Source organism: Emiliania huxleyi (genome assembly GCF_000372725.1).
Source record: "Emiliania huxleyi CCMP1516 unplaced genomic scaffold EMIHUscaffold_86, whole genome shotgun sequence".
NCBI lineage: Eukaryota > Haptophyta > Isochrysidales > Noelaerhabdaceae > Emiliania > Emiliania huxleyi.
In genome coordinates, this window is record NW_005195584.1 from 314,030 (window position 1) to 339,124 (window position 25,095).

Here is a 25,095-nt window from a genome sequence, read left to right on the forward strand (position 1 = left end):
CCGTTGGCGGTGATGGCGATGCTGTGGTGGCCTCCAGCCGACACAGCGACGACGCGGTGGGCGGAAAAGGCCTCAATCTTCTTGGGCAGCAGCTGGCTCTGCCAGTCGCCGTGGCCCAGCTCGCCAAAGCCTCCACCACCCCAGCTCCAGACACTGCCGTTGGCGGTGATGGCGAGGCCGTGGTCCTCTCCAGCCGACACAGCGATGACGCGCTGGCCAGCAAAGGCCTCGATCTGCTTCGGCAGCCGCAGGCTCTGCCCAAGCTCATACTCGCTCTGCTGGTCGCCGTGGCCGAGCTGGGCATAGTATCCAAAGCCCCAGCTCCAGACGCTGCCATCGGCGGTGAGGGCGAGGCTGTGGCTGCGTCCAGCCGACACGGCGACGACGCGGTGGCCGGCAAAGGCCTCGATCTTCTTGGGCAGCAGCTGGCGCTGCCCGTCGCCGTGGCCCACCTGGCCTAAGCCTCCACCGCCCCAGCTCCAAACGGCTCCGTCGGCGGCGATGGCGAGGCTGTGGGCTGCTCCAGCCGAGACAGCGACGACGCGGTGGCCAGCAAAGACCTCGATCTTCTTCGGCAGCAGCTGGGTCTCCCAGTCGCCGTGGCCCAGCCGGCCCCAGCCTCCATCGCCCCAGCTCCAGACACCGCCGTCGGCGGAGAGGGCGAGGCTGTGCTGCCACCCAGCCGACACGCTCACGGCGCGCTCACCACCCAGCGGGGAGGGGAGGCGGGTCGGCGTGTTGAGCTGCGTCACGCCCTCGCCATGGCCGAGAAGGCCTGGAGCCTGCGCTTCGTCCTCGTCCTCCTCCTCGCCCTCCGGTTCCGAGCCGCACGACGAGAGCCGCCCCTCGCCGTCGATGAAGACGCTGTGCTGTGCGCCTGCCGCCACCCTCGCCGGCGGGTTGGCCTCGCGCAGCAGCGCAGCGAAGCACAGCCAAGGCACGGCGCAGCTCTCGCCCTCTGGCAGCGCCGGAAGCTCGAAGCTGCGCTCTCGCGACCACAAGCGGATGCCCTCCACCGCGAGTGAGGCGTGGAAGAGCAGCGAGACGGCCGCGACGCGAGCGATGTCGACGGGGCCGTCGCAGCGAGAGACGACGCGCACGAGGTGGACATCCTTTCGGGCACCCTCAGCTGGTTGCTGTTGCTGCTGTTACGTCTTCGGTCCCCGCGGGAAGCCCCGCGCATAGGACAACAACGTCTGTCCCACACACACGCACAGACGCGCACATACATCATGCTCGGGCACACCCCACAGTGTAGAGAGAGAGATTTTTATTAACTTTTCACAGTGTAGTGGTGTGAGCCATCGCCGTCGGGGAGAGGGGGGACGACACTGCCTCGGCAGCGTGCACCTCGATCCTGCACCTGTTTGTTATGACCCCCCCCAATGAACACACCAGTGAGGGAGGGCGAGACGATCGGAGGGGTCCCGTACCATGCGGAATCGACCCTATCAAGTGCTCAAGTGCTCAAGTGTGAGCACACAAGTACTAGCAGAGTGCACACCTGCCTTGGCGGGTGAGGGTCGTAAGAATCAAAGCCTCTTGGTGCCAAACGTGCTCGAGCGCGCCGAAGACAGACGATCTACGCTCGCGGGAGTTAGCGAAAGTCGCACGGGCAGAGGGGAGACCGAGGCCTCCGGCAGTCCGCACCGCCTCGCGAAAGGGAAGCAACGATCAACTCCAGCTGGTTGATTAAGCTTTTTCCCTTCCTTCCTTTCAACATCCCTGTCCAACGACGGAGATACACAGTGTCAGTGAATCTCGGAGCGTTTCAAAACGACCAGCAACGGAATCCGTTTTCGTCGGCCGAAAATCGTTACACCAGCGTTCCCCAACTTCAGCCATGCGTGAGATCGTCTCCATCCAGGGTGGCCAGTGCGGCAACCAGATCGGTGCGACGCTGCTCACCCTCGCCGCCGCGCCCCACTCACCGCCTCCATCCCCCCTCCCCCCTCTCTTCCCTCCCTTCTTGCGCCGCGCAGCTCGGGCGCTCGTCCCTCACTCCCTCTGGTGGTGGAAAATGGGACGGGGGAGTTGGGGAGTGGGGCTGCGTGGTGGGCTAAGGACTGGGAGAAATTTGATGACTGTAGCATATGCACGTGAATAAAGGGTCTGCGTCACTTTGCCGAGACACCCCGCGAGAAGTTCAGTTCCTGTAGCGTAGTTGCTACTTCGCTTGGTGGTTGGTTGGTGGGGGCGGCCCGCGTGCGGCGGCCGGGCGCGGCGCGGCGCCCGTGTGGTACGGTGTGCGTCTGCATGTCGCGGGACGGGGCCGGTAGAGCAAGTGAAGAGGTGGCGCAGAGAGCCAGCCGTGCACGCTCGCGAGTGCGATGTTTTTTCTTCTCATAACAAGGCTGTGAACGGCGGCAAAATGGTGCTAATGACTAGGGAAAAAGCACATTTGTGCGTGTGCGCAGACCGTCCGAGATACTGCCGGGTCCTATCGCCAGCTCCGGGCAACGTAATGAAAAACTGTGTGGGCTCTCTGTCCTCCATTTACTCGTACTCAACGCACGATTGGAGCCCCAGCTGCGACCCATGAAGTCGCAAAACACGGCGAGCCACGACACCCCGTCTCCAAAGAAGGCACGCCGGCCGGACGCGGCAATCGACGGCGTCGAGGCGCTTGGTCAGCCCGGCAGCGGCGGCGGCGGCGGCTCGCGGACGGGCACGTCGCACGCACGCGCCAGCACCCCCGCCGCTTGGGGCTGGACGGATCGGCAAGCAGCTTCGCCACCGCCCATGCCACCGCCGCATCCCTCGACGTCCTCGACGGCGACGCCACCTCTCAAGGGCAAGTCGGAGAGCGGCGGCGGCTCAGCGCCGAGCCCCGCTAGCCCGAAGCCGACGCCTCGTTCGCGCGAGCCGCCTGCAACCCCCCCCGGCCCTCGCGCCAATCCTCTTGCGACTACGGGAGGAGGAGGCGGGGCCGGCGCGGTGCTGGATGCACGCCGCGAGGGGGAAGCTCCCTTCTCCGAGCCTGAACCCGCTGCATTTTTGGTCGTGGCGTCCGACCCCTACCCCGATCCGGAGGTGTCGCTCTCGCTCGACATGCCGGACGACTCGTCCGTCGAGTCTGCGTTTCGTGCCCTCGGAGTCGGCACTTGGAGCAACTTTCATGGCATGCTCCGCTAAGGCGTGGCACGTTCCTCGCCCGCCTAGCCGCCGCCGCCCCCTTCCGCCCGGGCTGCGACTGCGGCGCCCGCATCCACATGGACCATCGAGTTCCATCCCCCGCGGCCCATGGCCAGTAGCAGTCGCGCCGCCGCTCCATGCTCTATCCCGCGCGGACCTGTAGCATGCTGACAGCTCCGCATCTTCCCCCCGGATGGTGGGATGGCCTCTCGCGGCCTGTACTGCCGAGAGAGAGCCCCCACGAGAGGCCAGCACTGCCTGTTTGCGTGTTTCCGTTTTCTTTTCCCGTGCTCCTTGTGCCCCGGTGTGCGGTGCGTGCAGTGCCGCTGTCTTGACCGCTCTCTGGTATGTGTGGGGGGGGGTGCACTCGCTGATCTCCGATCTCCCTGTCTCCCCACACACTCTGTCTCTGAGAGAGTCTGTACGCGCGTGCACGCCGCGCCGCCGCCAGTGTTATCTGCATGAGCCTCGTTGCGCCAGTGTGGCGCCTATTTTCCCGTGCTGTTTGTTTCTAATCAATTCCCTCCTCGCCCCATTCTTGCGCGCGCTGCAGCCCCACGCAGCCTCCTCTCTTGACGGATGCCGCCGCCGCCGCGCCGCGCACACACACATACATTCATACAGTACTAGTGTCTCAGCAGCAGGAGAAGAGAGCGCCTTGCCGGCATCCGCCCCTCAACCGTGCGGAGGTGCGGGGAGGTGATGTCGCGGCTCTTTTCTCGTGGCAGCAAACCTGCGAGCGATCGCGGCGTGGAGCGATCGCCGGTTTTGTATGTGTCCGGTCAGATGCTGCGGCCGACCACGCGCAGATGCTCGCGCGAGTGCCCCTCGTAGAAGCGGTTCGAGCACCCCCACACGGTGAGGCGCTGCAAGCGCGGCGCCGCGTCGACGAGCGCGCCGACGCCGTTGTCCGAGACGGCGCGGCACCAGCTGAGGTCGAGCGACTCGAGGCACACGTCGCCGAGGGCGGGCACGTTGTTGAGCGAGAGGTGCGCGAGCACGCCTGACGAGCGTCGCAACCTCGCGTGAGATTGGCCGACCCTCGCTCGGTGGCGAGCGGCGGTGCGCGCGCGGAATAAGTGTAGTTCTTGCCCAAGAATGCGTGTGGTTTTTGCCCATGCAGTGCATTTTTGCATTCGCTTGCATCTCCTGCATTACAACTGCATTGCAACATTCGATGCATTTTGCGCGTGATTGCATTTCGTTGCATATGCATTCGATGCATTTTGCGCGTGATTGCATTTCGTTGCATATGCATTCGATGCATTTTGTGCGTGATTGCATTTCGTTGCATTCTACTCTGACCTCGCCGCCGTCGTTGCTCTTTTAAGGGCGCACCGTGGCAGCGCGCCAGCCGCCACACGACGCGTTCTTGTTTCCAGCTTTGAGCTTCATTTTTTGGCGTACAGCCCCCCCCCCCCCCGTCAGGGGCGGGGCGACCCCCCCATCTCTACAGACGATATGCGCATCCTAGATGCCAAACGCCATCTAGGATGCGTTTTCCATCTAAGGACACCGGGTGTCTCCACTATGATTGGGTTCTCCAAGAAGATTTAATCATCTTTAGATGGTGCCCCGCGTCTTTTGATAGTGCGTGACATCTCTCAGCGGTACTCAGATACTGGTTACTGCAGTCGTCTTCAGACGCACAAGTGTGCCGAGATGATACCCTCATCTTGGGTTAGTCCATGCATCCCAAGATAGAATGTGGCATCTGAGGATGCGCAATGCATCGCTCAGGAACAATGAGCGCGTTCGTCGGATTTTTTTCAATATTTTCGATCGACAGTGTCGGAGTTTTTTGGCCGAACCCAGAACCCGAAATAAAAACCAGTTAGATGCATATTATCTCAAGATGCGCATATATCATCTGTAGATGGGGGGGTCGCCGCCCCTGAGCCTGACGCCCCATCCCCCCATCCCCCATCTGCTATACTGCATTCTGCATTCTCGCGCCAACCGCCATCCGCGCGTGTGCCGTGTCGCGCACACCGCACCGCAAGCGCTCTATAGGACTGGTCAACCAAGTGTGCGGGGAGCGTGTCTGCGTGCGTCGTGTGCATGATTGGTGTCTATTAGCTCCGAGTAGAGTGATGGATGGGAGCCTCAGCCTGTTCCTGAACTGTAATGTTTATCACCATGCATGCATGCGCCTCCCGACAGACCCGAGACCATGATCTAGACCATGATCCGCCACCGCCCCGCTGGCCAGCAAGACGAGAAGCGCGCACCGAACGCGCCGCCCCCGCCTGGCCCGTGGCACCCCTCCGCGGGGACGGTGCCCCATACCGTAGCCTCCCCCGCCCCGCCCCGCCCCGCCCCCCGCCCCCGTCCCCCCTTTCCTCGCCCGCCCCCTCGCCCGCCCCCTCGCCCGCCGCCCGCCATCCCGCCCTCGCCGCCTCGAGCGCGCCGCCGACCTCAGCCCCTGCCCCCTGCCCCCTCCACCTCAGCGCTTGAAGTGGAACTCGGAGAGGAGCGGCGTGTGGTCGGACGAGAAGAGCGGCGAGGGCAGCGCAGTGTGCTCCTGCACCTGCCTGTCGTCGACCATCTGCAGCAGCCCGCCCACAGAGAGGCGGTCGACGGTGTAGAAGATGTAGTCGAGCGTGCCGACGAAGGAGGTTGTGTAGTTCGTGTACGGCGGCTCCATCCGCTGCAGCTCGTGGCTCTCGGCCGACGCGTTTGCGTGCGCGCCCACCGTCGCCATCGCCGAGCGGAGTGGCAGCGAGTGGCGGAGCGGGAGCGTGGCGAGGACGCCGGACGGGTCGCCGTTCTCCGGCTGGACGAGCCCGTTCGCGAGGAGCGTGTGCGGGTCCGAGCCAGGCAGCGAGTTGAAGTCGCCGGCCGCAACCACCGGGATGGTCGAGGTGGAGCCAGAGTGCTGCGTGAGCATCCGCTCGATCTCGAGGACGAGGTGCTGCGTCTGCCAGAGCTTCACGTCGGCGAACTCGGGCGAGGCGTTGATGTGCGTGTTTGCGACGAGCAGCTGCCGCCGCGTCGCGGGGTGGGGTGCGATCATCTCGAGGAGGAGGACCTAGGGTTAGGGTTAGGGTTAGGGTTGGGTTTGGGGTTAGGGTTGGGGTTGGGGTTGGGGTTAGGGTTGGGGTTAGGGTTAGGGTTGGGGTTAGGGTTAGGGTTAGGGTTGGGGTTAGGGTTAGGGTTAGGGTTGGGGTTAGGGTTAGGGTTAGGGTTGGGGTGATCGTCTCGAGGAGGAGGACTGCCACGAGGCGTCGAGGAGTGAGGGGAGGTAGAGAGGTGGGAAGGAGGACTCGGCCCTCTAGGAGGAGGACCTGCGCGACGTTGTCCTTGAGGAGGCGGTTGAGCACGTTGCGGTCGTTGGAGTGGCGCTGGCGGGCGATGGTGTTGAACTCGACGTCGTGCTGCCCGCCTGGCACGACCTGCGGGGGGGGGGGGGGGGGGGAAGGAGAGGGGCCCTTGTTGCATGTGAAGGAAGGAGGGAGGGGGGTTTCCCACGGGGCGGGCGGCCCGGAAGGGGAGGAGGGGAGGAGGGGTCGGTTCCTGGAACTTGTCTCGGCGGTACAAGATGGCGCATCCGTCCATCTATCCGTACTGGCCCATGAACTCGCGCGTCTTGCACTTGTGGACTCCGGCGTAGTTGTACTTTGCGAGCTCGGGCTCGAGGAAGTTCTCGAAGTGGTCTGCCTGCACCTCTTGCAGGCACATGATGTCCGCGCGGTAGTTGATCAGCTCGCGCATGATGTTGCGCCGCCGGTAGTTCCACGGGAGCGCCCAGGCGGCGCAGTACGGGTAGGCGTCGGCGGTGGCGTAGATCTCGGAGAGGACGTTGTACGTGAGGAGGGTGAAGCCGAGCCGGTTGGCGTTGGTCCGGTTCGTCCCGGGCTTGCCAAGCGACACGACCACCTGCACGGGGGGGAAGAGGGGGAGGCCGGGGGGTGGTATGGCAGGGGCGGGGGGGGGGGGGTCCGGCTCCGGCGGGCAGGGCGGCGGCATAGGGGGGCGGGAGCTTCCAGGGGGGGGGGGGGATGTCCCCACATTGTTTCGCACGAGCAGCATGCGGCGCGGCGGCGGCGGCGGCGGCGGCGCGATGACGTAGTTTGTCTTGAGCGTCTTTGCGATGCCCTTCTGGGAGCCGTCGGCGCTGAGCGGGGTGACCGCCTGCGCGGCGGGGCCGGCCGCGTCAGCACTGTCCGCCGGAGCAGCCGTGCCAGAGCCGCGGAGGTGGGCGGCGCGCCAGCTTAAGCATGTGGCCGACGTCGTCCAGCGAGGGGATGTAGGTGCTCACGTCGGACACCTCGACCCACTTCTGCTCGGTCGTCTCGGTGAAGTCGCGCCCGACCCACCCCTCCGCCTGCTTGGCCGTCTCCGTCCGGACGCCCGAGCTCGTGAGGCCGGTGCGGTGCTGGTTCGGGTGGCCCTGCCACGCGTTGGTGAAGCACGCGACGGAGCAGAAGTACGAGTCGTCGGTCAGGCGCTGCATGATGACGGGCGTCTTACCGCACCACGAGCAGGCCATCTTTGTGATTGAGCGGTACCATTTGTACTCGAGCCGGCACGTGTGCGCCGGCACCCCGTTGGCGAGGAAGATGTCGGGCGTGAGCTCGCAGCCCTCGACCGGCTGGTCGCTCAGCAGCCGCAGCCGCGATATGGTGGGCGGGCTGCTCATGCCTGGCCCCTGCCCAGGGGGGGCGCGCTCGTCGTTGGACGAGTCGACCCACTACAGGGCTAGGGGAGTGGCGCCGGCCTGCTTCTTGAGCAGAAGAAAGAATTTTCACGCTCTTTTTTATTTTTATTCCCCGGGTGCCCTGTGCCCAGCCCTCTCCGCGCGGCGATGCGCCCTCCCCCCTCGCTTTTGCAAAATCCTGCAAAGGTGGGGACGTGTCTGTCCTCGACCCAGCCCTAGCTTGGGATGTCCGTTGTATTTATTTATTTATTTATCCCCGGCCCCGGCGCAGGGTGGGATGTCAGTTCGTGAGTCCTGTGTCCCGTCCCTGTGCCCCACCTTCTTCTCCTGCGTCGGTCCCCGCGAACCCCACTATCTATATAGCGCCACCTCGTGAGCTGTCCTGTGAGCTGTGTGCTGTGTGTCCAGCAGTCCGGACCCGGTGCTAAGGCCGGTGAGTGTGCCTCGTGTCGGCTCCCGAGCCAATCGTGTGCAGCGCGTGTGTGCGTTTGGAGGTGTGTAACCAGTACTGACTGACTGAGCCTTTTGCGCTGTGAGCTGTGTGTGAAGGTGAGCGCCTCCCTCTCTCTCCTGCTGCGCGCATGACCGGTGCGGCCTCCGAGTCGGCGTCTAGCGCGCACTTGGAGCACTTGGAGTGCAGTCATCAACCGCACATCCAGGGCCGGGGAGCTAAGAAAAGCGCACCCAGCGCGCGCGATACGGTTTTGTGTGTGTGTTGTACGTACTTTTAGCTTACTGGGAGAAAGGGAGTGTTGTAAGTTTTGCTTGCCTTCCTTGGGACCCCGTGTTGCATGAGCATGTGACATCTGACATGTCTGACCGTCACTGTGCGCTAGCACGGTGCGCGATTTCGGGGCCCGGGGTTGTGCGTTTATGTGGAGGTCAGCCATGCTCCGTGGGGCGCATGGGTCCTCTCTCGACTACCACCAATAATTGTAAGGCCGCCTCGTCGAGCGAACCTCGAGAACGAACCCCAACACAAACAAAACGACGAGCTCGAGGGCCGTAATACCGTGGCCTTTTCGCAAGTAATGCGCCGGGGTCGACCGGCGCGGCATGCGCGTGTCTGAGTGGCGTGAGTGCAACAAGGCCCACGTTCACACCCGGCCGCCGTCCCGCCCCGACTCGTCTTAGCGCCCAGGGCGAGCCGGCGGCGAGGACCCGACGTCCCGCCAAGGTGGGCGGCGGCGGCGACCCTCGTCCCTCGATGCCCTTTGCACGATTCGAGCACGTCCCCTTTATCTCGTGTCACGACGACGCGCGGTTCGTCGGTCGATCGGCGCACGGCGGTGCCGGTGCCCGGTTGTTGTGGGAGGCGCGCGTGCCGCCCCGCCGCGGCGCGGGCGCGCGGCGGCGCGGCTCGTCGGCGGCGGGGTGGCGGGCGCCCCGCGGCCCGCGCGCGGGGACGTCGTCGTCGAGATCGTCATGGCACGAGCCTCGCGCGCCGGGGCTCGTTGCGGCGCGGCGTACCTTTTTTGTATTTTGGCATTCTATGATTGAGCACACGACTACTCAGGCACTCACGGGGGGATCAGTGGAGACAGGACCCGACAGTCGCTCGAGCCACCGAGAGAGGCAAGCATGAAGCATATCGTTTGCGCTCTCAGCTGACGTTGCAGTCTGCAGTTGCTTACCACGTCGTGGGGATGTGCGCGGCGGGAACGGGCGGCGCGGGCTGGGAGGCGGACGGAATCAGCCTGCTGAGGTAGGGCATCCGGTCGCCGGTGGCCCACGCGCCCTCCAGCGCCTGTCGCAATGATTCTGTAAAACTGAAGGGCCTCCTGCCTGGCGAATGCAGCCTCACGCTGGTGTGCCCGCTCGTCGTTACCGTCGTTGGTGATTGCCGGCTCAGGAAACGGGCCGCTGTGCCTCCCGAGCGGCATTGAGTGCGGCACCGGTTCGCCAACGTGTGAAAGGTGGAGAAGATCGCTGACGGCATGGTGAGTATGCTGGAAGGTGCATGAGTGCCGTGCCTTGTGCACGCCACCCAAGCTCGGTCTGCTTGGCTCAGACAGAGCGACCTGGTAACCTGGAACGGTCCGCTGCCCGTGTGCGTCTCTTGTCGAACGTCCCCGTACTTTAGCGTACCTTTGCGCCAGAAAAAGAAATTGAACGCCCGCGGTACGAACTACACCATGCATGTACACGGCGAGAAGGGAAGCGGCAGAGAACACAGAGAAGAGGGAGATAGTGGACCGACGGACGTACGGGCACATGTGTCAGAGCGCGCACGAGTCAAAGAAATTCTTTTGTGACGGTGAAGCCCTAATACAAGATTTTTGCCGTGCCGCGCCTAGACCGCTAAGCGCTAACTCGAGCGAGCCCAGGCAGCGCCGGGACGCTCCTCTCCACCGTGATGATCCTCGCCATCATCGTCACCACGACGAGAAGAATTCTGCGAGGAGAGCGCAACCAGTAGGAGGCCCGCGCCTGCCCCCGTGCCGCCGGGTGCAACCCGTCCTACGAGAGAGGAATCCCTGGGACCCTGTCGTGTGCCCAGCCCCCCTCCGTGTCGCGATGCGCTCCCCGCTCCCGTTCCCCTGTGTCCCTAATCGTCCTTCCAAGATCCTGCTCGTGCAGGTGGGGACCTTGTCCTCCTCCCATCCCTCGTTTGGTTTGTCTGCTTTCTTTCTTAAGAATTCTGCCCCCCTCCCCAAACACAGTCCAAACCGGCCCCGGCGGCCGCCGTGCAGGAGGCCGCCGGGGCGCACCAAACGGCCCTTCACGACCGCCACGCGGGCCACCACGGCCCGTCCCGGTGGCACGGGTGCCACCACGCACCCGCCCGACGCCCCCGGCCCGCCAGCTCCCGCTCCAGGAGACTTCACCTCCGCCAGCGAGCCGCAGCGCGCCCCCCTTTCGCGCACCGCGGCCGCACGCCCGAGAAGTGGCCGAAGGGCGACCTACGCGGCACTAAAATCACGACTAGAAGCGCCGCCCGCCAGCAGGCAGCTCACCCGCCACGCGCCGCGCGCCGCCGCAGCCCCCGGCCCGCGCTGGAAGGGCTATGCCGGCCGGTAGCCGCCGTCTCCAGAGGGTTTGTCTATGCTTATTATCTATGTTATCTTATCACTTAGAGCACTCTCCTACACGTTCGCGCGCATGGGCAGTCAAGAGGGACCACGCACCTTCTCAGGACAGCGCCGGTGCCTCTCTCTTGGACCGGAAAACTTGGTGGTCTCGTGTCACCAACGTGGGACCAGTGCGGCATCGCGCCATCGGCAGCGGTTGGGGCGGCGGCGCCAGGACGCCCCGAGCGGAGCTGTGAAGAGCCTGGGGCGCGGGGTGGGGGTCGGGGAGGGCGACGTGGGCGATGGTGGTGGCGTGGGTGCGCGGGGCCGGCGTGTGGGGGCGCGGGGAGGTCGGTGGTGGTGTGTGGGAGGTGGGGCGAGAACGGAGGAGGCCGGCAGGGATGGTGGGAAGGAGGGGGGGTGACGGTGTCGGAGGGGGTGGCGGGGCGGGAGGCGGCGGTAGCGGTGGCGGCGGGGGCGGCGGAAACGGCGTTCCGAGGCGGGGCGCGGTGGCGATCACCGGTCGGCGCCTGCGCGGCCGGCCGGCCCGGTGCGCGGTGGGTTGGGCCACGGCACATGCAGCGCCGCGCGCGCCGTCGCCAGGCCCCGCCGCCGCCCCGCCAGAGCAGCGGCGAGATGGGAGGCGGTACCATCCGCTCTTCGGAGCTTTCAGCTCACTTTGACGACGCTAGGAAAATCAATTCGTGGAATCCAGTTCGAGATGCAGTGAGGCGGAGCCTACCCCTGCTGCTGAGGTGCTGCGCCGGAGGACACAAAAGAAAAACTGTTCAGTTTTCAAAGGCAAAAACGCCAGCCTACGCCCTCCCCTCACACTGACACTTCTCCCCTATTCCCGTCTGCGCCGGAGGACACACGGCGCTTGGGCCTTGGCGCTCTGAGAAGGCTGCTAGTTCCACTGTGCACTGATGACTGAGCGCACTGAGCACTGTAATTTTTTGCGAAACGAACGTGGCATGGAACGTACAAGAGAATCCAACATGGGCCATCCGACAGGACCGCTATTAAATGAAACGGGGGCGGGGTCAGGCGCCCCGCGGCGGGTTGAACGCCCCCCCTCGGCGTCGAAGCCCGCGCTCGCGCGCCGCGCGCGGAGCGGCCAGTGGCGGCGCGGCGCGCGGCGGCTCGTTCTGTACGGCGGTCAGAGCTTCGAGAGCTTCTCCCACGCCACCTGCCCGATGGCGGCGTCCTGCGCGCCGGTGCCCGTCAAGTCGCAGACGATGATCTCGTCCCCCTCGCGGCCGGGCTTGTCTCCGTTGACGACCTGGCCTAGCTCGGCGTACACGTCCGCCTGAGGGGGGGGAGCGGGCCGTGGGCAGTGTGAGTGGCGCGTCCTCCCCGCCCAGCGTCTCCCCGCCGCGTGCGGAGCCTCCGTCATCGCGCCCGCCGCCAGCGCAGAGCGCAGCTCTCCCACCTTCGACACTTGGCCGACGAGGTCGCAGACGTACTTGCAGTTGGCGAGCAGGTCGACGGGCAACTCCTGCTTGGTCGGCTGGTCCGAGCCTGCTCGCACCGAGCCCGTGTGAAGGGACGCTGCTCGCCCCTCCGCCCCCTCCCCCGGCCGGCGGGCCCGCGCCAGACGCAATCACAGTGCTGCCCGGCTGCAGCATCGAGCGCTCGAGCACGGTCGCCGAGCCGGGGGTCTGCGTGAAGACGACCTTGGCGCTCGCGCAGAGCTCCTCCGCCGACCCCACCGCCGTGAACTCGCACCCGAGCTCCGCCCGCATCTCGTCGCAAAAGGACTGCGCCATCTCTGCGTCGGCGCCGTACGCGAAGCCCGTGAAGCCGGGCCGCACCGCGGCGGTGGCGCGCGCCATCGACTTTGCGATCGCGCCGGTGCCGATGAAGCCAACCGTCTGGGCGGGGCACGCGGAGAGCGTGAGGCGCGGGTCGCACCAGGGCGCGAGAGCTGAGGCGGAGGCCGCGCCTTGTCGGTCGGCTTGGTGAGGTACTTGACCGAGATGCCGCCGGCGGCGCCGGTCCGCACGTCGGTCAGGAAGCGGTTCTCCTGGATCACGGCGAGCGGCGCGCCGTTCTTCGCGTTCATCACCACGAAGATGCCGCCGCCCGGGGGGAGGCCGTCGGCGACATTCTTGTAAAACGAGACGCACGCGAGCTTGACGGTCCAGGTCGACTCGCCGGAGACGTAGCCGCCCTTGATGTGGCAGTCGCCAGGCCCCGCGCTGGCCGTCTCGTCGATCCCAATGTGCATCGGGAAGGGCACGTCCACCTTGCCGCGAGCCAGCGCGCCAAAGGCAGCCTCAACCGCCGAGATTGCGTCAGAGACGTGGATGTGCGATGTGACGGTGGCGTAGTCAAACAGCTTTGGCGGCGGGATGGCCTTGGTGCTCAGCAGCCGGCGCAGCGGCAACGCGGCAGGCAGGCGAGAGCGAGCCAGCATCTGGTGGCGATGGACGGAGCCCCGAGCGTGGTCGGCGCAGGAGGCAGCCCCCAGCCAGCAACCTCGTTTCAAGAAACACTATATCTCGAGACCTCGAGAGAAGTCGCCCGCAGGCAAGTCACGAATTGGCTTTCTTTTGGCGGGCAACACGAGCCCACAATAGCTGAGACCAGACCGCTAGTGGAGTGGAGTCCACCTGGGAGCCTGTCGTTGTCCCTTGTCAGGAGAGAGAGAGAGCAGGAGAAAGAACCCCCTTGCTTGCGCCCGATCGTCCTTCCAATCCTGCTTGCTCGCGCAGGTGGGGACCCTGGTCCTCCCATCCCTCGTTTGCTTGCCACGTACGACAAACAAACTAGATGAGCCAGAGAATTGAGCTTTGAAGAAAATAAAAAGCCCGTCGGCGCTTGAACCTGAACCGTCTTCCAAACCCTCCCAAATGCCGGCGCTCCTCGCGGGATACGTGGTGGACGGCCACGTGCGGGAGCCGCAGGGCGACAGCACGGCGCGCGCGGAGACGGGCACGCGTCGGGCGGCCGCTGAAGGCGACAGTTGTGCCTTCGCGCCCTCGCTCTTGCCTTGCGCGAACCGGCTTGCGGGCGTGCTTGCGGGCGTGCTGGCGCTGCTCCTCGCGGCGTGCCGCGGGCGGCTGCTGCGTGGGCGGCAGGTCAAGAGGAAGAGCGTGGAGGGCCGCCGCCACGCAGCCGGCTCCGTGCAGCTGCACTCTGCGCGGCGGCTCCAAGGTGCGCAAACTTGCCCGACCCCTTGCCTCCTATCCACACTCCCCAGCTCGGGTCGCCCTTGCCCGCGGCGGCTCACCAGGTGACAGTCGTCCAGTGGCCTACAAGTTGAGCACACGTGGCGCTGCTCGCCGCGCTGGCGTCCTGCTCCTCCTCCTTGCGCAGACATCGTCCGCCTCTCCACCGCCTCCCTCGCCACCGCCCGGTCTCTGCGAGCAGATCTGGGCAACGCGGTCCCTGAACGTGCTCTGCCACAACTGCTCTAATCTGGACTGCTCCCTTACTTGGTACAGCTCGATGGCCGCATGCAAAGCGCCGATAGAATTCGGTGGCTGCATTGAGGCGTACGACTGCAAAGTCCGGTATTGCGGAGCGGCAACAATTGACCCAGCAGTCCAAGGGCGGCCGAACAACGTCACGTGCGACAAGCTCTTCGACTACAGGCCGGGGGACAAACAGGAAAGCAACGCGAAACCCTGCCAGAACTCCGATGGCGACGCCTGCGAACCCTCCGCAGCTGTAATGTGCGCCGACGGCGCAAGTGTGTCGCCGCCGGCGCAACCGCCACCGTCGCCGCCACCAGCAGCGCAGCTGCTCGACCTTCGCACGGCCACCACGTACCAGGACTTGCAGGACTCGAGCATGTTCGACAAGCAGGCGCCCGTGAGCGACCTGTCATACGCCGACAGCACGACGGGACGGCCGTGGGCCGAGTGCGGCCACTTCACAAGCCAATGGTGGGGCGTCGACCTCGGGAGCGAGGTGTATGTGCGCCACGTGAGGCTGCAGAACCGCAACGACTGCTGCGCGGAGCGGCTGACGGACGTCGACATCTATCTCGGCTCGACGGCGGAGACGTACACGGGCAACGCGCTGGTGAAGTCGGACGTGAGCGTGTCGTCGAACGTGATGTTGGAGGTGGAGATCAACGCGTTGGGGCGCTACATCTACCTCAACCGGCCGTCTGCGGCGGGGCTGACGGTGTGCAAGTTCTACGTCTTCGCTTCGCCCGCGCCGCCGCCGTCACCATCACCGCCTCCACCGCCGCCGCCTCCCTCCGCCTCGCCCTCGCCGCCGCCTCCCTCGGCATCACCCTCGCCGCCGCCTCCCTCCGCCTCACCCTCGCCCCCGCCGTCGCCGCTTCCTCCGCCGCCATCGCCGCCGCCGCCATCGCCGCCGCCGTCGCCGCTTCCCCCGCCGCCATCGCCGCCGCCGCCGCCATCACCACCGCCGCCGTCGCAGCCGCCGTCGCCGCCACCGCCGCTTCCACCGCCGCCGTTATCGCCGCCGCCGCCGTTTCCTCCGCCACCCCCCTGGACGCCGCCGCTTCCTCCGCCGCCGCCTTCGACCCCTCCGTCGCCCCCTCCTTCGGATGGGGGCGGCGGTGCGCCCGTCGCCGCCATCGCGGGAGCGGTCGTCGGCGTCCTCCTCGTCGGCGGCGCGGCCTGCCTCTGCCTCCTGCGGCGGCGAGGGTGGCGCTGGGGGAGCCTTGGCGACTCGTCGTCCTCGCCAGGCTCGGCGCGGGGAGGGGGTGCGCGCAAGGCGGCCGCCTCTCGCGACGTGGGGCCGGCGACGCCCGCCCCCCTGGGCAAGCTCGGGCAGACGCCAATGTCCGCCGAGCCGTCCTCGTTCGACCAGGGGGACTGGTCCGCGACGGCGCTCCCCCCTCTCTCGCGACGGCGCAGTGCGAGCTGCCCACGACACAGTCCGCGACACGTCCATGACACCTCCCATCATAGGAGCTCATCCCGTGGCACCAGTGCGAGCTCCTCGACCGGCTGGGCTCCGGCGCCGATTGTAGCGAGAGTAGTAGCCGCTGGCTGGCCGCAGTGCCGTGTGCGCCGGCCCGCCGCCGCTCACGCCGTGCCCCCCCCCTCCCCCCCCACCACCACCACCCCGGCGAGCAGGCGCGTCGGGGGACGTCTACCGCGCCGAGTACGCCTCGACCGACGTCGCGTGCAAGGTGCTCCGCCGCAAGCGGGCGATCGATACGCGCGAGATGCAGCAGCTCGTCGAGGAGTGCCGCCTCGCCCTCAAGCTCCGCCACCCGAACGTCCTCCTCACCCTCGGGCTCGTCTCGGACGGGAAGAGCAACCACGGCGCGCGCCGCCCACACTGCCCACAACTACTCAGGACGCCGCCCACGTGGCGACCCCCCCCACCACCACCACCGCCATGCCCACCCACCCACGCTTCCCTTCAGGCATCCTCACTGTCTGATGGACCTCTCGGTCAATGAGCCAGTCCTCACCAGTCGTGGCTGACACGCAGGCATCCTCACCGAGATGATGGACCTCACACTCGACGAGCTGATCGAGGGGCAGTCAACCCCGGCCGGCCGCCCCCCCTCGTGGGAGTCACCCTACCTCTCGGTCGCACACGACGTGGCGCGCGGGATGGCCTACCTCCACCAACACAACATCATCCACCGCGACCTCAAGCCGGGCAGCCTTCGCGCTCGCGCGGCCGGCACCTTGCCCGGACATGCCCGCGACACGTCCACGACATGCCCCGTGTAGGCAACGTGCTGCTCAAGCTGCCAACGATGACTGCAAAGGCGAGATCTAGCCGAGATCTAGCCGAGGAGGACCACCGAGGCGGGCAGACCCTCTGCGCATTCCGCAAACCCCTCGGCGCCCCACGTCGCCCGCACCTCGGCCGCACCTCGGCCGCACCTCGCCCGCACCTCGCCCGCACCTCGCCCGCACCTCGGCCGCACCTCGCCCGCACCTCGCCCGCACCTCGGCCGCACCTCGGCTCTCTAGGTGGCCGACTTTGGCGCCTCGAAGGATTTCGTCGGCGACCCGGGGAGCGACCCCACAAACGGGTGGGGGGGCGGGTCGATGAGCATGACCATGTCGATGGCCGGTACGCCCGTCTACATGGCGCCCGAGGTGCTTCGGCAGGACCGGTACGGCAAGCCGTGCGACGTCTGGTCCTTCGGCGGGCTGCTCGTCCACATCGCCACGGGGCAGCCTCCCTTCTTCGCGCTGCTGAAGCGCGGCGGCATCTCCCCGCTAAACCTGATGCAGGCTGGGCTCCTCTCGGCTCCTCGCGGCTCCTCTCGGCTCCTCTCGGCTCCTCTCGGCTCCTCTCGGCTCCTCTCGGCTCCTCTCAGCTCGTCGCCGCCCAATGTCCGATGATGCAGGCCGTCACGACGGGGAATCTGCGCCCAAGCTCGCGCATCGACGAGCTGCAGCCCTCCTGGCCACCTGCCATCGCGCGGCTCGCCGAGGCGTGCTTCGCCCTCGCGCCGGAGGAGCGGCCAGCCTTCGTTGACCTCGCCTTCGAGCTGCAGGAGGGGCTCAGACCTCGGCTGTAGCTCGGGCACACTTCTCAGCTGCACCTAGCTCTCCTGTCGAGCCCTCCTGCAACCTCGGATCTACCTTCCGCTGCAGCCCCCGGCTGCTGGTAGCTCAGCTCCCCGTGCCTCGTCCGTATCTCGGCAGCACTTCGGCCGCGTCTCACCCCTCGCCTCGTCGAGCTGCGCAGGGCCTCTGGCTCGAGCTCCACCCGGACCCTTCCATGTCCCACCGCCGCTCGCAGCAGTCGAAGCGCCGCTCAGAGGCTTCCAGAGCAGACTCGTCCGGCCGCTCCAGCCACAGGCACAGCAGCAGGCACAGCGCTAGCTATGTCCGGACCAGCCTCGGGTCGAGCCTCACAGCCTCCCGGAAGAAAGGGACGGCCTGCGTCTCGCCCTCCCGCGGCTCTCCCGGCTCCGCACCTCCCACGGACCCCGCCAACAACAGCGCGCCGAGGCTGCCTGCGGTCGAGTCCGCTGGCTCGGAGGCGTCGAGTGCGGCGCCAGGCTTCTTCTTGGGCACAAGGGCTCCCCCCTAGACGCCATCAACGGACTACCCGGAGAGATGTTCCGCATATGTCCACCTAGTTGGTACAACAAGTGCTCTAGAGAGAGCCGGGGCGCGCCACGGCGGCCGCGCCAGGGGGCGGCACTTGAGGCGGCGGGGGCCGTGTGCCGCGTCGTGACTGTCGTGCGCGGGGCATGTGGATGTGCTTTTTGACCCCTTATTTTTGTGTATTGTGATTGTATGTGTGTTTGCTATTTCCGGCGGCCCGCGCGCGCGCCCCGCGCCCGGCTCTCGTCAAAAATGAGCTATGAGGCGCTCGTCAAAACGTGCCCACTCTTACACCAGACAACGATACAGCAGTAGTGGAAGCGCTACTGCAAAGATTGCATCAGTTTGTCAGTCACAGACGTAAACACGTGTTCGCAGACAGCGAGTCCGAGATCGAGTGCCTCTCGAGCGTGAGGTCGTCCTCGGTGGGCGCGCGCAGCTCGGCGCCGAAGACGTCGCCAAAGTGGCGGAGCATCTCGGTCGCCGCCCGGTCGAGGAGGAGGGCGCGCGGCACCGCTGCCTCGCCGCGGCTGGCGAGCAGCGTCTCGACCGACGCCACCTCGCGCCCGTGCAACCCGCACGGCACGATGCCGCGCCAGTGCTCCATCTCTGTGCAGACGTTGAGCGCGAGGCCATGGTAGGTGAGCCAGCGAGAGACCTTGACGCCGAGCGCGCACGCCTTGGCGCCGCCGACCCACACGCCCGTAGCGCCCGGCTCGCGCTCCCCTTCGAGCCCGAGCGAGCCGAGCGTGCGGATGGCAACCTGCGGGGCGGGGCGAGGGCTGCTCAAGCCGCTTCCACGTGCCTCCCGCCGCTGCACGGGCGAGCCTCTTCGAGCGAGCGCATGTACCAATGGATGTCCTGCTGGTAGTGCCTCAGGTTGAGCAGCGGGTACATCACGAGCTGGCCCGGGCCGTGGTATGTCACCTGCGCAGGGCGGCGAGGTAGTGCCAGTGACTCTCGAGCGCACGGAGCACGCGCTCTGGCGAGAGGCCGCACCTCGCCGCCGCGCTCGGTCCGGACGAGATCAAAGGCGGGATCGACCACGTTGGACAGCGTGCTCGTTGAGCCGAGTGTGTACGTGGGAGGGTGCTGCAGCAAGATGAGAGCGTCGTCCAGCTGCCGCGCAGGCTGCTCGCCGCGCGGGAGCAGCTGCGCGGCGCGCTCGGCGTGGAGCGCGCGCTGCCAGGAAAGAGCCCGCTCGTAGGGAACGCAGTCGGCGCGGCGGTCGTGCAGGACGACTGGGCGAGACGCGAGGAGAGCTGCGAGCATTCGTGTGGGTGAAAAGAATTTTACAGTGCCGAATTGTGCGTGCTTGGGCGCCCTCGTCTCTGCTAGGGTGGGAAGACCGCGAGGTGGCATGAAGGTTGAAGCGAGAATCGGCGAGAGACTGCGAAGAGAGATTGGAAGAGGCAGACGCCCAAGGGTGGGCGACGGCTAGCACCACACTCTTCTCCCTGTGAGATGGCTGAGTGAGGCTGCCTCGTAGGACGTAGCTCGGCAGTTGGTCGTACTCGAGCAGAGAGCCAATCGAAGCGCGTACATCGGTGCAATTGTCGGCTCAAGAGGGCCTGGAGCATTTCTACCGTCAGACCTGCATTCCACGTTCTCGCCGGCGGCATTTGTGTTCGGGGGGACCGGTGTCAAATCGCCAAAGGGCAAGAGATCCAAAGTACGAAAGTAGCTCGGCACTCTGGGATTGCGAAAGCCGTCTCCTGGTGGGTGGGGGGTGGGTGGGTGCTTTTTGGGTTGGTTTTTTTTTGGGGGGGGGGGGGGGGCTGTGTTCGTGCGCTTAAAAGCCGCAAGTCGGAGAGAGATTTTTAGCAATACCAAACAACTCTAACACTCACACGTAATTTGGGGCCTGGAGCCCTGTTCACGCGCGCGCGAGACGTGCAGACAGGGTTGCCAGGTGAGAGCGAATGGCGCGGTTCACGCCTCGCACAACAGAGAGAGAGATGCGCTCTGCATGGTGGGACATAAAAGAGAGCGAGTACTTGGGCGAGTAGGCCGTGCGGTCAACGCTGCCGCGCGCGACTTTGCGCGCGAGGCGGCGCAGCTTGAGAACGGCGGTGGGCGAGAAGCCGCCGCCGAACGTCTCGTGGATTGAGTTTATTAATGGTGGAGTACGAGGACTGGGGGTTCAACCGGGAGGCAGGGGGTTCGACCTGGCGACGGAGGACCGTGGGCATCGAAGAAGAAAGAAAGAAAACTTCCAACGAAGGGAGGGATGGGAGGACGGCACGCCGCCACCACACAGACAACCAGGAGGAGGGAAAAAGTTTTTCAGGTTTCGCGGTGAGCTTCAGCTGGGTCAAGGACATCCCTGCCGCCACGATGGCCACGTCCGTCGCCGTCGCGGGCTCCTCCTCCGCCGTGCGTTTTGTTTTTGTCAAGTCGGCGAGAGCAGCCGGGCCGCGCGCGTGCCCTTTTTTGCCTCTTTCAGGTATCTCGACGATGTATACGGTCGATCCAACATATCCAAGAAGAGGAACGGGCTCACTCTCTATCGCCATTCTCGTGGCATACACTGGAGACTCTTGGAGCGCGTGACGACCGGACTCCCCCGCCTCGTGTAGTTCTCTCCCCCGCGGCGCGCTTCACCCGAGCATGGCGGCCAGCTCCTCCTTCTTCTTCGCGAGGTACGCCGCGCCGCCCTTGCTGGCGTACTCCTCGCACTGCTTGTCGAGGGCCTCCTTCTTCTTCAGGACCGAGTCGAGGCGCTTGCTGATGGCCTTCTCCGTCAGCTTGCCCTCGCTGCTGTCGGCCAGCTTCTTGAGAAACGGCGCCTGCTTCTCCGTCGCCGCCTGGGCAAGGAGGACCACGAGGCGACTCAGCCCAGAGCGCGCACACGTCGGTGGGGCGGGGGCCGGTCGCGCGCGCGGGAGGCTGTCTCACCCTCGAGGCCTCGAGCCACTCCGGCGTCGGCTTGCCCTTCGCCTTTGGGGGCGGCTGCATGCCTACCCACGCCTCCACGTCCGCCTGCGATAGCGCCCCCCCCTCGAGCTGCAAGTCGGGCTTGAGCGTCTCGAACGGGTCCGCCGAGCCCGCCGTCAGCTTGTCCACCTCCTGCTGCAGCTTGGCCGCCGCCTTGGCCTTGGCCTGCTTGGCCCTCTCCTCCGCCTCCGCCCGCCTCGCCGCAACCTCCTTCATCAGCGTCTCGGGGTCGTCCAGCTTCCACGTGCTCGACTGCCCCTCGCGCGTCGCGTCCTCGAGGCGGACCCCGATCGCGGTCAGCGCGTCGTCGCGGACGTGGTCGCAGGCGGTCAGCACCGCGCCGTGCCCGCCCGCCGCCGCCGCACGGATGGCGCCCGCAAAGTCCGCCAGGACCTTCGCCACCTGGTCGCTCAGCCGCGCCGCCGCCGGCGCGCTGGCCTGCACCTTGTCCGCCACCGCGTCGCACGCGCCGAGGATCTCCTCGACCGGCCCCTTCTTGCGGGCGATGCTGCGGACCGCGTCGCGGAACTCGGTCAAGGCGTCGAGCGGCCCCTCCACCTCCGCCTCGGATCCGGCGCTCGAGACGGGGAAGCCGATGTCGTCGGCGCCCTCGGCGACGCCGACGACCTTGAGGATCTGCGTAATGTACACGGCCGCCTTCTGCACCAGGTAGACGGCCGGCGCGGCGGGCGGCGGGCGCGAGAGGTAGTTGTTGCAGTAGGTGACAAGCGAGGAGAGCGCGTCCACCACCTGCGGTGGAGTGGGTCCGGAGGAGGTCAGAGGAGGTTCAGAGAAAGAGAAGGCTCAGAGAGGGGGGTTGAAGGGTTCAGAGACACGTCAGGCCCGCCACCTGCGGCGTGTTGAAGTTGTCGCAGAAGCCGTGGTGGCACTTTGACTGGCAGTCGGCGATCTGGTCGTACAGCGCGCGGTCCTCCTCCCTGCTCCTCCAGCCCACCTCCTCGTCGAGCCACTTGGAGCGGATCAGCGCCTTGACCGTGCCGAAGAAGTTCTTGAACTGCGCCTCCTTGGACTTTGCGGCGCCTAGAGAAGACAGCTGTGGATAAAAGAAGGCAGATACGCACGCGCGCCTCCCCCGGTCGTTGCGGACGCCGACGGTCTGGTCGGAAAAGTTCATCGGCCGGTCCCACGGCTGCATGAGGAACATGAGCCGGATCTGGCGCGCCGAGTGCTCCTGCAGCGCCTGGCGGATGGTGATGAAGTTCTTGAGCGACTTGGACATCTTGAGGCCCTTGATGTGCAGGTGGCCGGCGTGGAAAAAGTAGTTGACCCACTGGTGGTGGCCGTAGTACGCCTCTGACTGGGCAAGCTCGTTGTCGTGGTGCGGGAACTTGAGGTCGGAGCCGCCGGCGTGGATGTCCATGTTGGCGCCGAGGATGTCGCCCGCCACGACCGAGCACTCGATGTGCCAGCCAGGCCGGCCGGTGCCCCACGGGGAGGGCCACGCGGGCTCGCCCGGCTTGGAGCTCTTCCAGAGCGCAAAGTCGTTCGGGTTCTTCTTCTCGGCCGCCTCGCCGGCGAGCTCGCCTGAGGAGGATTGGACAAGCATCACGTACGCTGCTGAGTGGCCACCGCTCAGCGCCTCCCGGCGAGCTCGCCTAGGAATCAACACTTGACAATCGAGTACAATGTTCGACCGAAGCGGTTTCGCGCCGCCGGCGGGCTCGCCCTCGCCCTCCGCCATGTCGGCGGCGCTCGTGTCGCCGCTGAAGGGCGAGAGCTTGCGGTAGTGGTGCCCCTGCGTCTTGAAGGCGTCGATGTCGAGGTAGACGGAGCCCGAGCCGCCCTTGTACGCGAGCCCCTTGTCGACGATCTTTTGGACAAACTCGATGATCTGCGGCACGTACTCCGTCACGCGGGTCATCACGTCTGGGTCCTTGACACCGAGCGCCGCCATGTCGTCGAGGTAGGCCTGCACCGCACCGGCGGCCGTGAGCGGCACCTCCTCTCAGCACCCCCCCACCTCGCCCCACCTCGCCCCATCTCTGCCCCGTCTCTCTCCCCATCTCTGCCCCGTCTCTCTCAGCCGCGCCTTCTCCCAGAAGCGCGCGTGCGCGTTGAAGATCTGGTGGTCGGTGACGGTGGAGCCCTTCTCCGCGTCGAGCGTCTCGCCCAGCTCGCTCCCGGCGAACCGGAACAGCGCCTCGATCGGCGACTCGCTCGCCGCGGCCAGCGCCTTGAGCCGCGCGAGCAGCGAGCCCAGCCGCGCCGCCTGCTGCGTCAGCTCGGCGAGCCGCTTGGCCTTGGCCGCGTCGGACTGGTCGAGCGTGTCGCGCGCGGCCTCGAGCTCCTCGTTGAGCGCGACGGTCTGCTCGACCAGCTCCCGCTCGAGCGCAGCCGCGCTCGTGCTCGCCACCCCCGCGTCCGAGCAGACCGCCTCGAGGATCGACGAGGCCGCGCCGCCTCCGCCGGCGGCTACCTCCCTGATGGTGGCGACCGAGGCGGCGATGTCGTCGAACTGCCGCTTCTTGAGCGCCGCCGCCGCCTTCTCCGTCTCGTGCATCTCCCTCTCCCGCGACGGCGCGTCGGCCGGCAGCTCAATCGCGGCGAGCGCCGCCATCTTCTTGTCGAGCTTTTGTCCCTTTGCGTCGAGCGAGGCGCCGACCGCAGACTCGACGGCGGCGTAATCTGCGGCGTGCTCGGCCTTGAAGTCGGCGAGCAGCTTGTTGCGGCGCGCCCGCAGGATGATCTTGTCGTCGATGTCGGTGATGTTGATCTGGTAGAGGACTTCGTACCGAAAGTAGTCCTCGATGATGCGGCGCAGGATGTCAAAGGTGAGATAGGCGCGCGCGTGGCCCATGTGGCACGCGTCGTAGACGGTCGGCCCGCAGGTGTACCAGAGCACGCGCCGGCCGCGACCCGGAATGAACGGGACCGGGTCCGACTGGTCGGTGAGCGTGTTGTGCACGCGCAGGCCGACGTCGACCCCCGCCTGCGACGGGTACCACGGAGGGTGCTCGGTCTTGTCCTTCTTGCTGATGATTGGCTCGCCGTAGGAGAGGCTGCCAAAGAGGTTGCACGGGCACACCATGCCCTCGGCGCCGGGCGCATTCGGCGGTGGCTCGTCGAGCGCGGGCGGGCAGACTGGCGCTGCTGGGCTCTTCTTTGCTTTGGCGCCAAGCTTCTCCGCCAGATAACGGAGCGGGTCGGCGGGTTGGTCGGCCGCGACCAGATTCATGAGTGCCGTCAGCTTCTCCTCCAGCCCATGCTCCGCGATGTAAGCCAGGCTCGCCGAGGGCGTCGACGCCATGAGAGTCGCGGCTGCTTTGGGCAGCGTGGGCCTCTGCTGCGCTCGAGAAAAAAGAATTCGATTTTTGCAGGGACAGTTTGTGTCTGTGTGTGGTTGCTCGGTGCGTGTCGTCATCATCTATCTAGCGTCCACCCATACCGCGTTGTGTCCCCCCCCCCGCAGATCGCCCTCAGAGCTCAGTGGGGGAGACCGCGACACCGGTGACGGAGCGCAGTTGGGAGTATCTTTGGCTCACGCCAGAGGGCGCTCGTTGCTCCTCCGTCTCTTTGTATCTTCCATATACTGCGTTTATCAGAAGACTGGCTAGCCCTGCATCTAGCCCTGCATGTCTTCATTCTACAGAACACCGGTGTGTCGTTGCTCGTGCGCGCGCGGCAAAGACGAGAACGACGCCTCGTCCGTGGGTTGTACTGGATGCAGGAATCGGCCATCAAGGGATGAATCAAGCTGCCAGTGTGTGCGTCGTGCTCTACATGCCGTTGAGTGCGGCGGCAGTTTCGGGCAGGGGCTTGGCCGCGCCGCGGCGCGCAGCGAGTTCGTAGAGACCATCATGTGTGCTTGTCTGATGTCCCCACACCCCCGGTGCTCTGATGCAGGTAATGTGTGGCGCTGTCTCTCAAGATGGAAGCAGGAAGCTTCCATCCCGGCGGTGGTTCGAATCCACGTGAGCCGAAGGTGAGGGGGAGAACCGTCCGAGGTCTGAAGCTCACCCATTGAGGAAGTGAGGGACTGCTCGGCCCACCCTGATCATGCTGACCAAGTTCCTCTTGTAGCTCGATCGGTCACACCGCCATCGCCGTCGGGGAGAGGGGGGACGACACTGCTCTGGCAGCGTGCACCTCGATCCTGTACCGTGTTTGTTATCTACCCCCCCCCCCCCCCCATGAACACCCCAGTGAGGGAGGGTGAGACGATCGAGGGGTCCCGTACCACGCGGAATCGACCCTATCCAGTGCTCAAGTGCTCACGAAGCGATGTCTCTCCAGCTTTGCCGACCGGCGACCCGACACCCGTCGCGACGCGTCGTGCGTCGACTTCCTGACGACAGGTACGCGCCCACGAGCAGCACGG

General features: G+C 66.2%; 6 protein-coding genes across 6 annotated transcripts; 1 reads left to right on the forward strand and 5 right to left on the reverse strand.

Annotated features, from left to right (window-relative positions):
• Window positions 1-3,917: 3,917 nt before the first annotated feature.
• Window positions 3,918-4,530, reverse strand: EMIHUDRAFT_219491 (hypothetical protein; the record flags this gene model as incomplete). The annotated part of the gene is made up of 2 exons (XM_005758525.1): window positions 3,918-4,138; window positions 4,497-4,530. The coding sequence occupies 2 exons, from the start codon at window positions 4,528-4,530 to the stop codon at window positions 3,918-3,920; spliced, it is 255 nt and encodes an 84-aa protein (XP_005758582.1).
• Window positions 4,531-5,581: 1,051 nt separating this feature from the next.
• Window positions 5,582-7,777, reverse strand: EMIHUDRAFT_219492 (hypothetical protein; the record flags this gene model as incomplete). Its single annotated transcript, XM_005758526.1, has 5 exons — window positions 5,582-6,118; window positions 6,423-6,512; window positions 6,739-6,993; window positions 7,204-7,269; window positions 7,367-7,777. 5 exons carry the CDS (start codon window positions 7,775-7,777, stop codon window positions 5,582-5,584), a joined length of 1,359 nt encoding a protein of 452 aa, XP_005758583.1.
• Window positions 7,778-11,769: 3,992 nt separating this feature from the next.
• On the reverse strand, window positions 11,770-13,266 carry EMIHUDRAFT_453525 (ornithine cyclodeaminase). The gene is made up of 4 exons (XM_005758527.1): window positions 12,752-13,266; window positions 12,401-12,680; window positions 12,194-12,327; window positions 11,770-12,115 (listed from the first exon to the last, which is right to left on the reverse strand). Exons 1-4 carry the CDS (start codon window positions 13,223-13,225, stop codon window positions 11,966-11,968), a joined length of 1,038 nt encoding a protein of 345 aa, XP_005758584.1. The 5' UTR covers window positions 13,226-13,266; the 3' UTR covers window positions 11,770-11,965.
• A 1,038-nt stretch (window positions 13,267-14,304) lies between these two features.
• On the forward strand, window positions 14,305-14,943 carry EMIHUDRAFT_359671 (hypothetical protein; the record flags this gene model as incomplete). The annotated part of the gene is made up of 1 exon (XM_005758528.1): window positions 14,305-14,943. A coding segment is annotated over one exon (639 nt), but the record flags the coding sequence as incomplete, so codon positions are not given.
• A 3,291-nt stretch (window positions 14,944-18,234) lies between these two features.
• Window positions 18,235-19,031, reverse strand: EMIHUDRAFT_55751 (putative lipoate-protein ligase; the record flags this gene model as incomplete). Its single annotated transcript, XM_005758529.1, has 3 exons — window positions 18,235-18,582; window positions 18,621-18,746; window positions 18,819-19,031. Coding segments are annotated over 3 exons (687 nt in total), but the record flags the coding sequence as incomplete, so codon positions are not given.
• Window positions 19,032-20,930: 1,899 nt separating this feature from the next.
• On the reverse strand, window positions 20,931-23,805 carry EMIHUDRAFT_68776 (hypothetical protein; the record flags this gene model as incomplete). Its single annotated transcript, XM_005758530.1, has 7 exons — window positions 20,931-21,008; window positions 21,150-21,506; window positions 21,607-21,810; window positions 21,871-22,284; window positions 22,402-22,686; window positions 22,738-22,950; window positions 23,212-23,805. Coding segments are annotated over 7 exons (2,145 nt in total), but the record flags the coding sequence as incomplete, so codon positions are not given.
• Window positions 23,806-25,095: the final 1,290 nt, after the last annotated feature.

Coding starts and splice junctions, on each gene's coding strand:
- EMIHUDRAFT_453525 (XM_005758527.1), bottom strand. CDS start 13,225: ATGCTGGCTCGCTCTCGCCTGCCTGCCGCGTTGCCGCTGCGCCGGCTG. Junction 12,328..12,400: donor CAGCACTGTGATTGCGTCTG/GCGCGGGCCCGC, acceptor CGGTGCGAGCAG/GCTCGGACCAGCCGACCAAG. Junction 12,116..12,193: donor CGGCGGGCGCGATGACGGAG/GCTCCGCACGCG, acceptor CCCCCCCCTCAG/GCGGACGTGTACGCCGAGCT.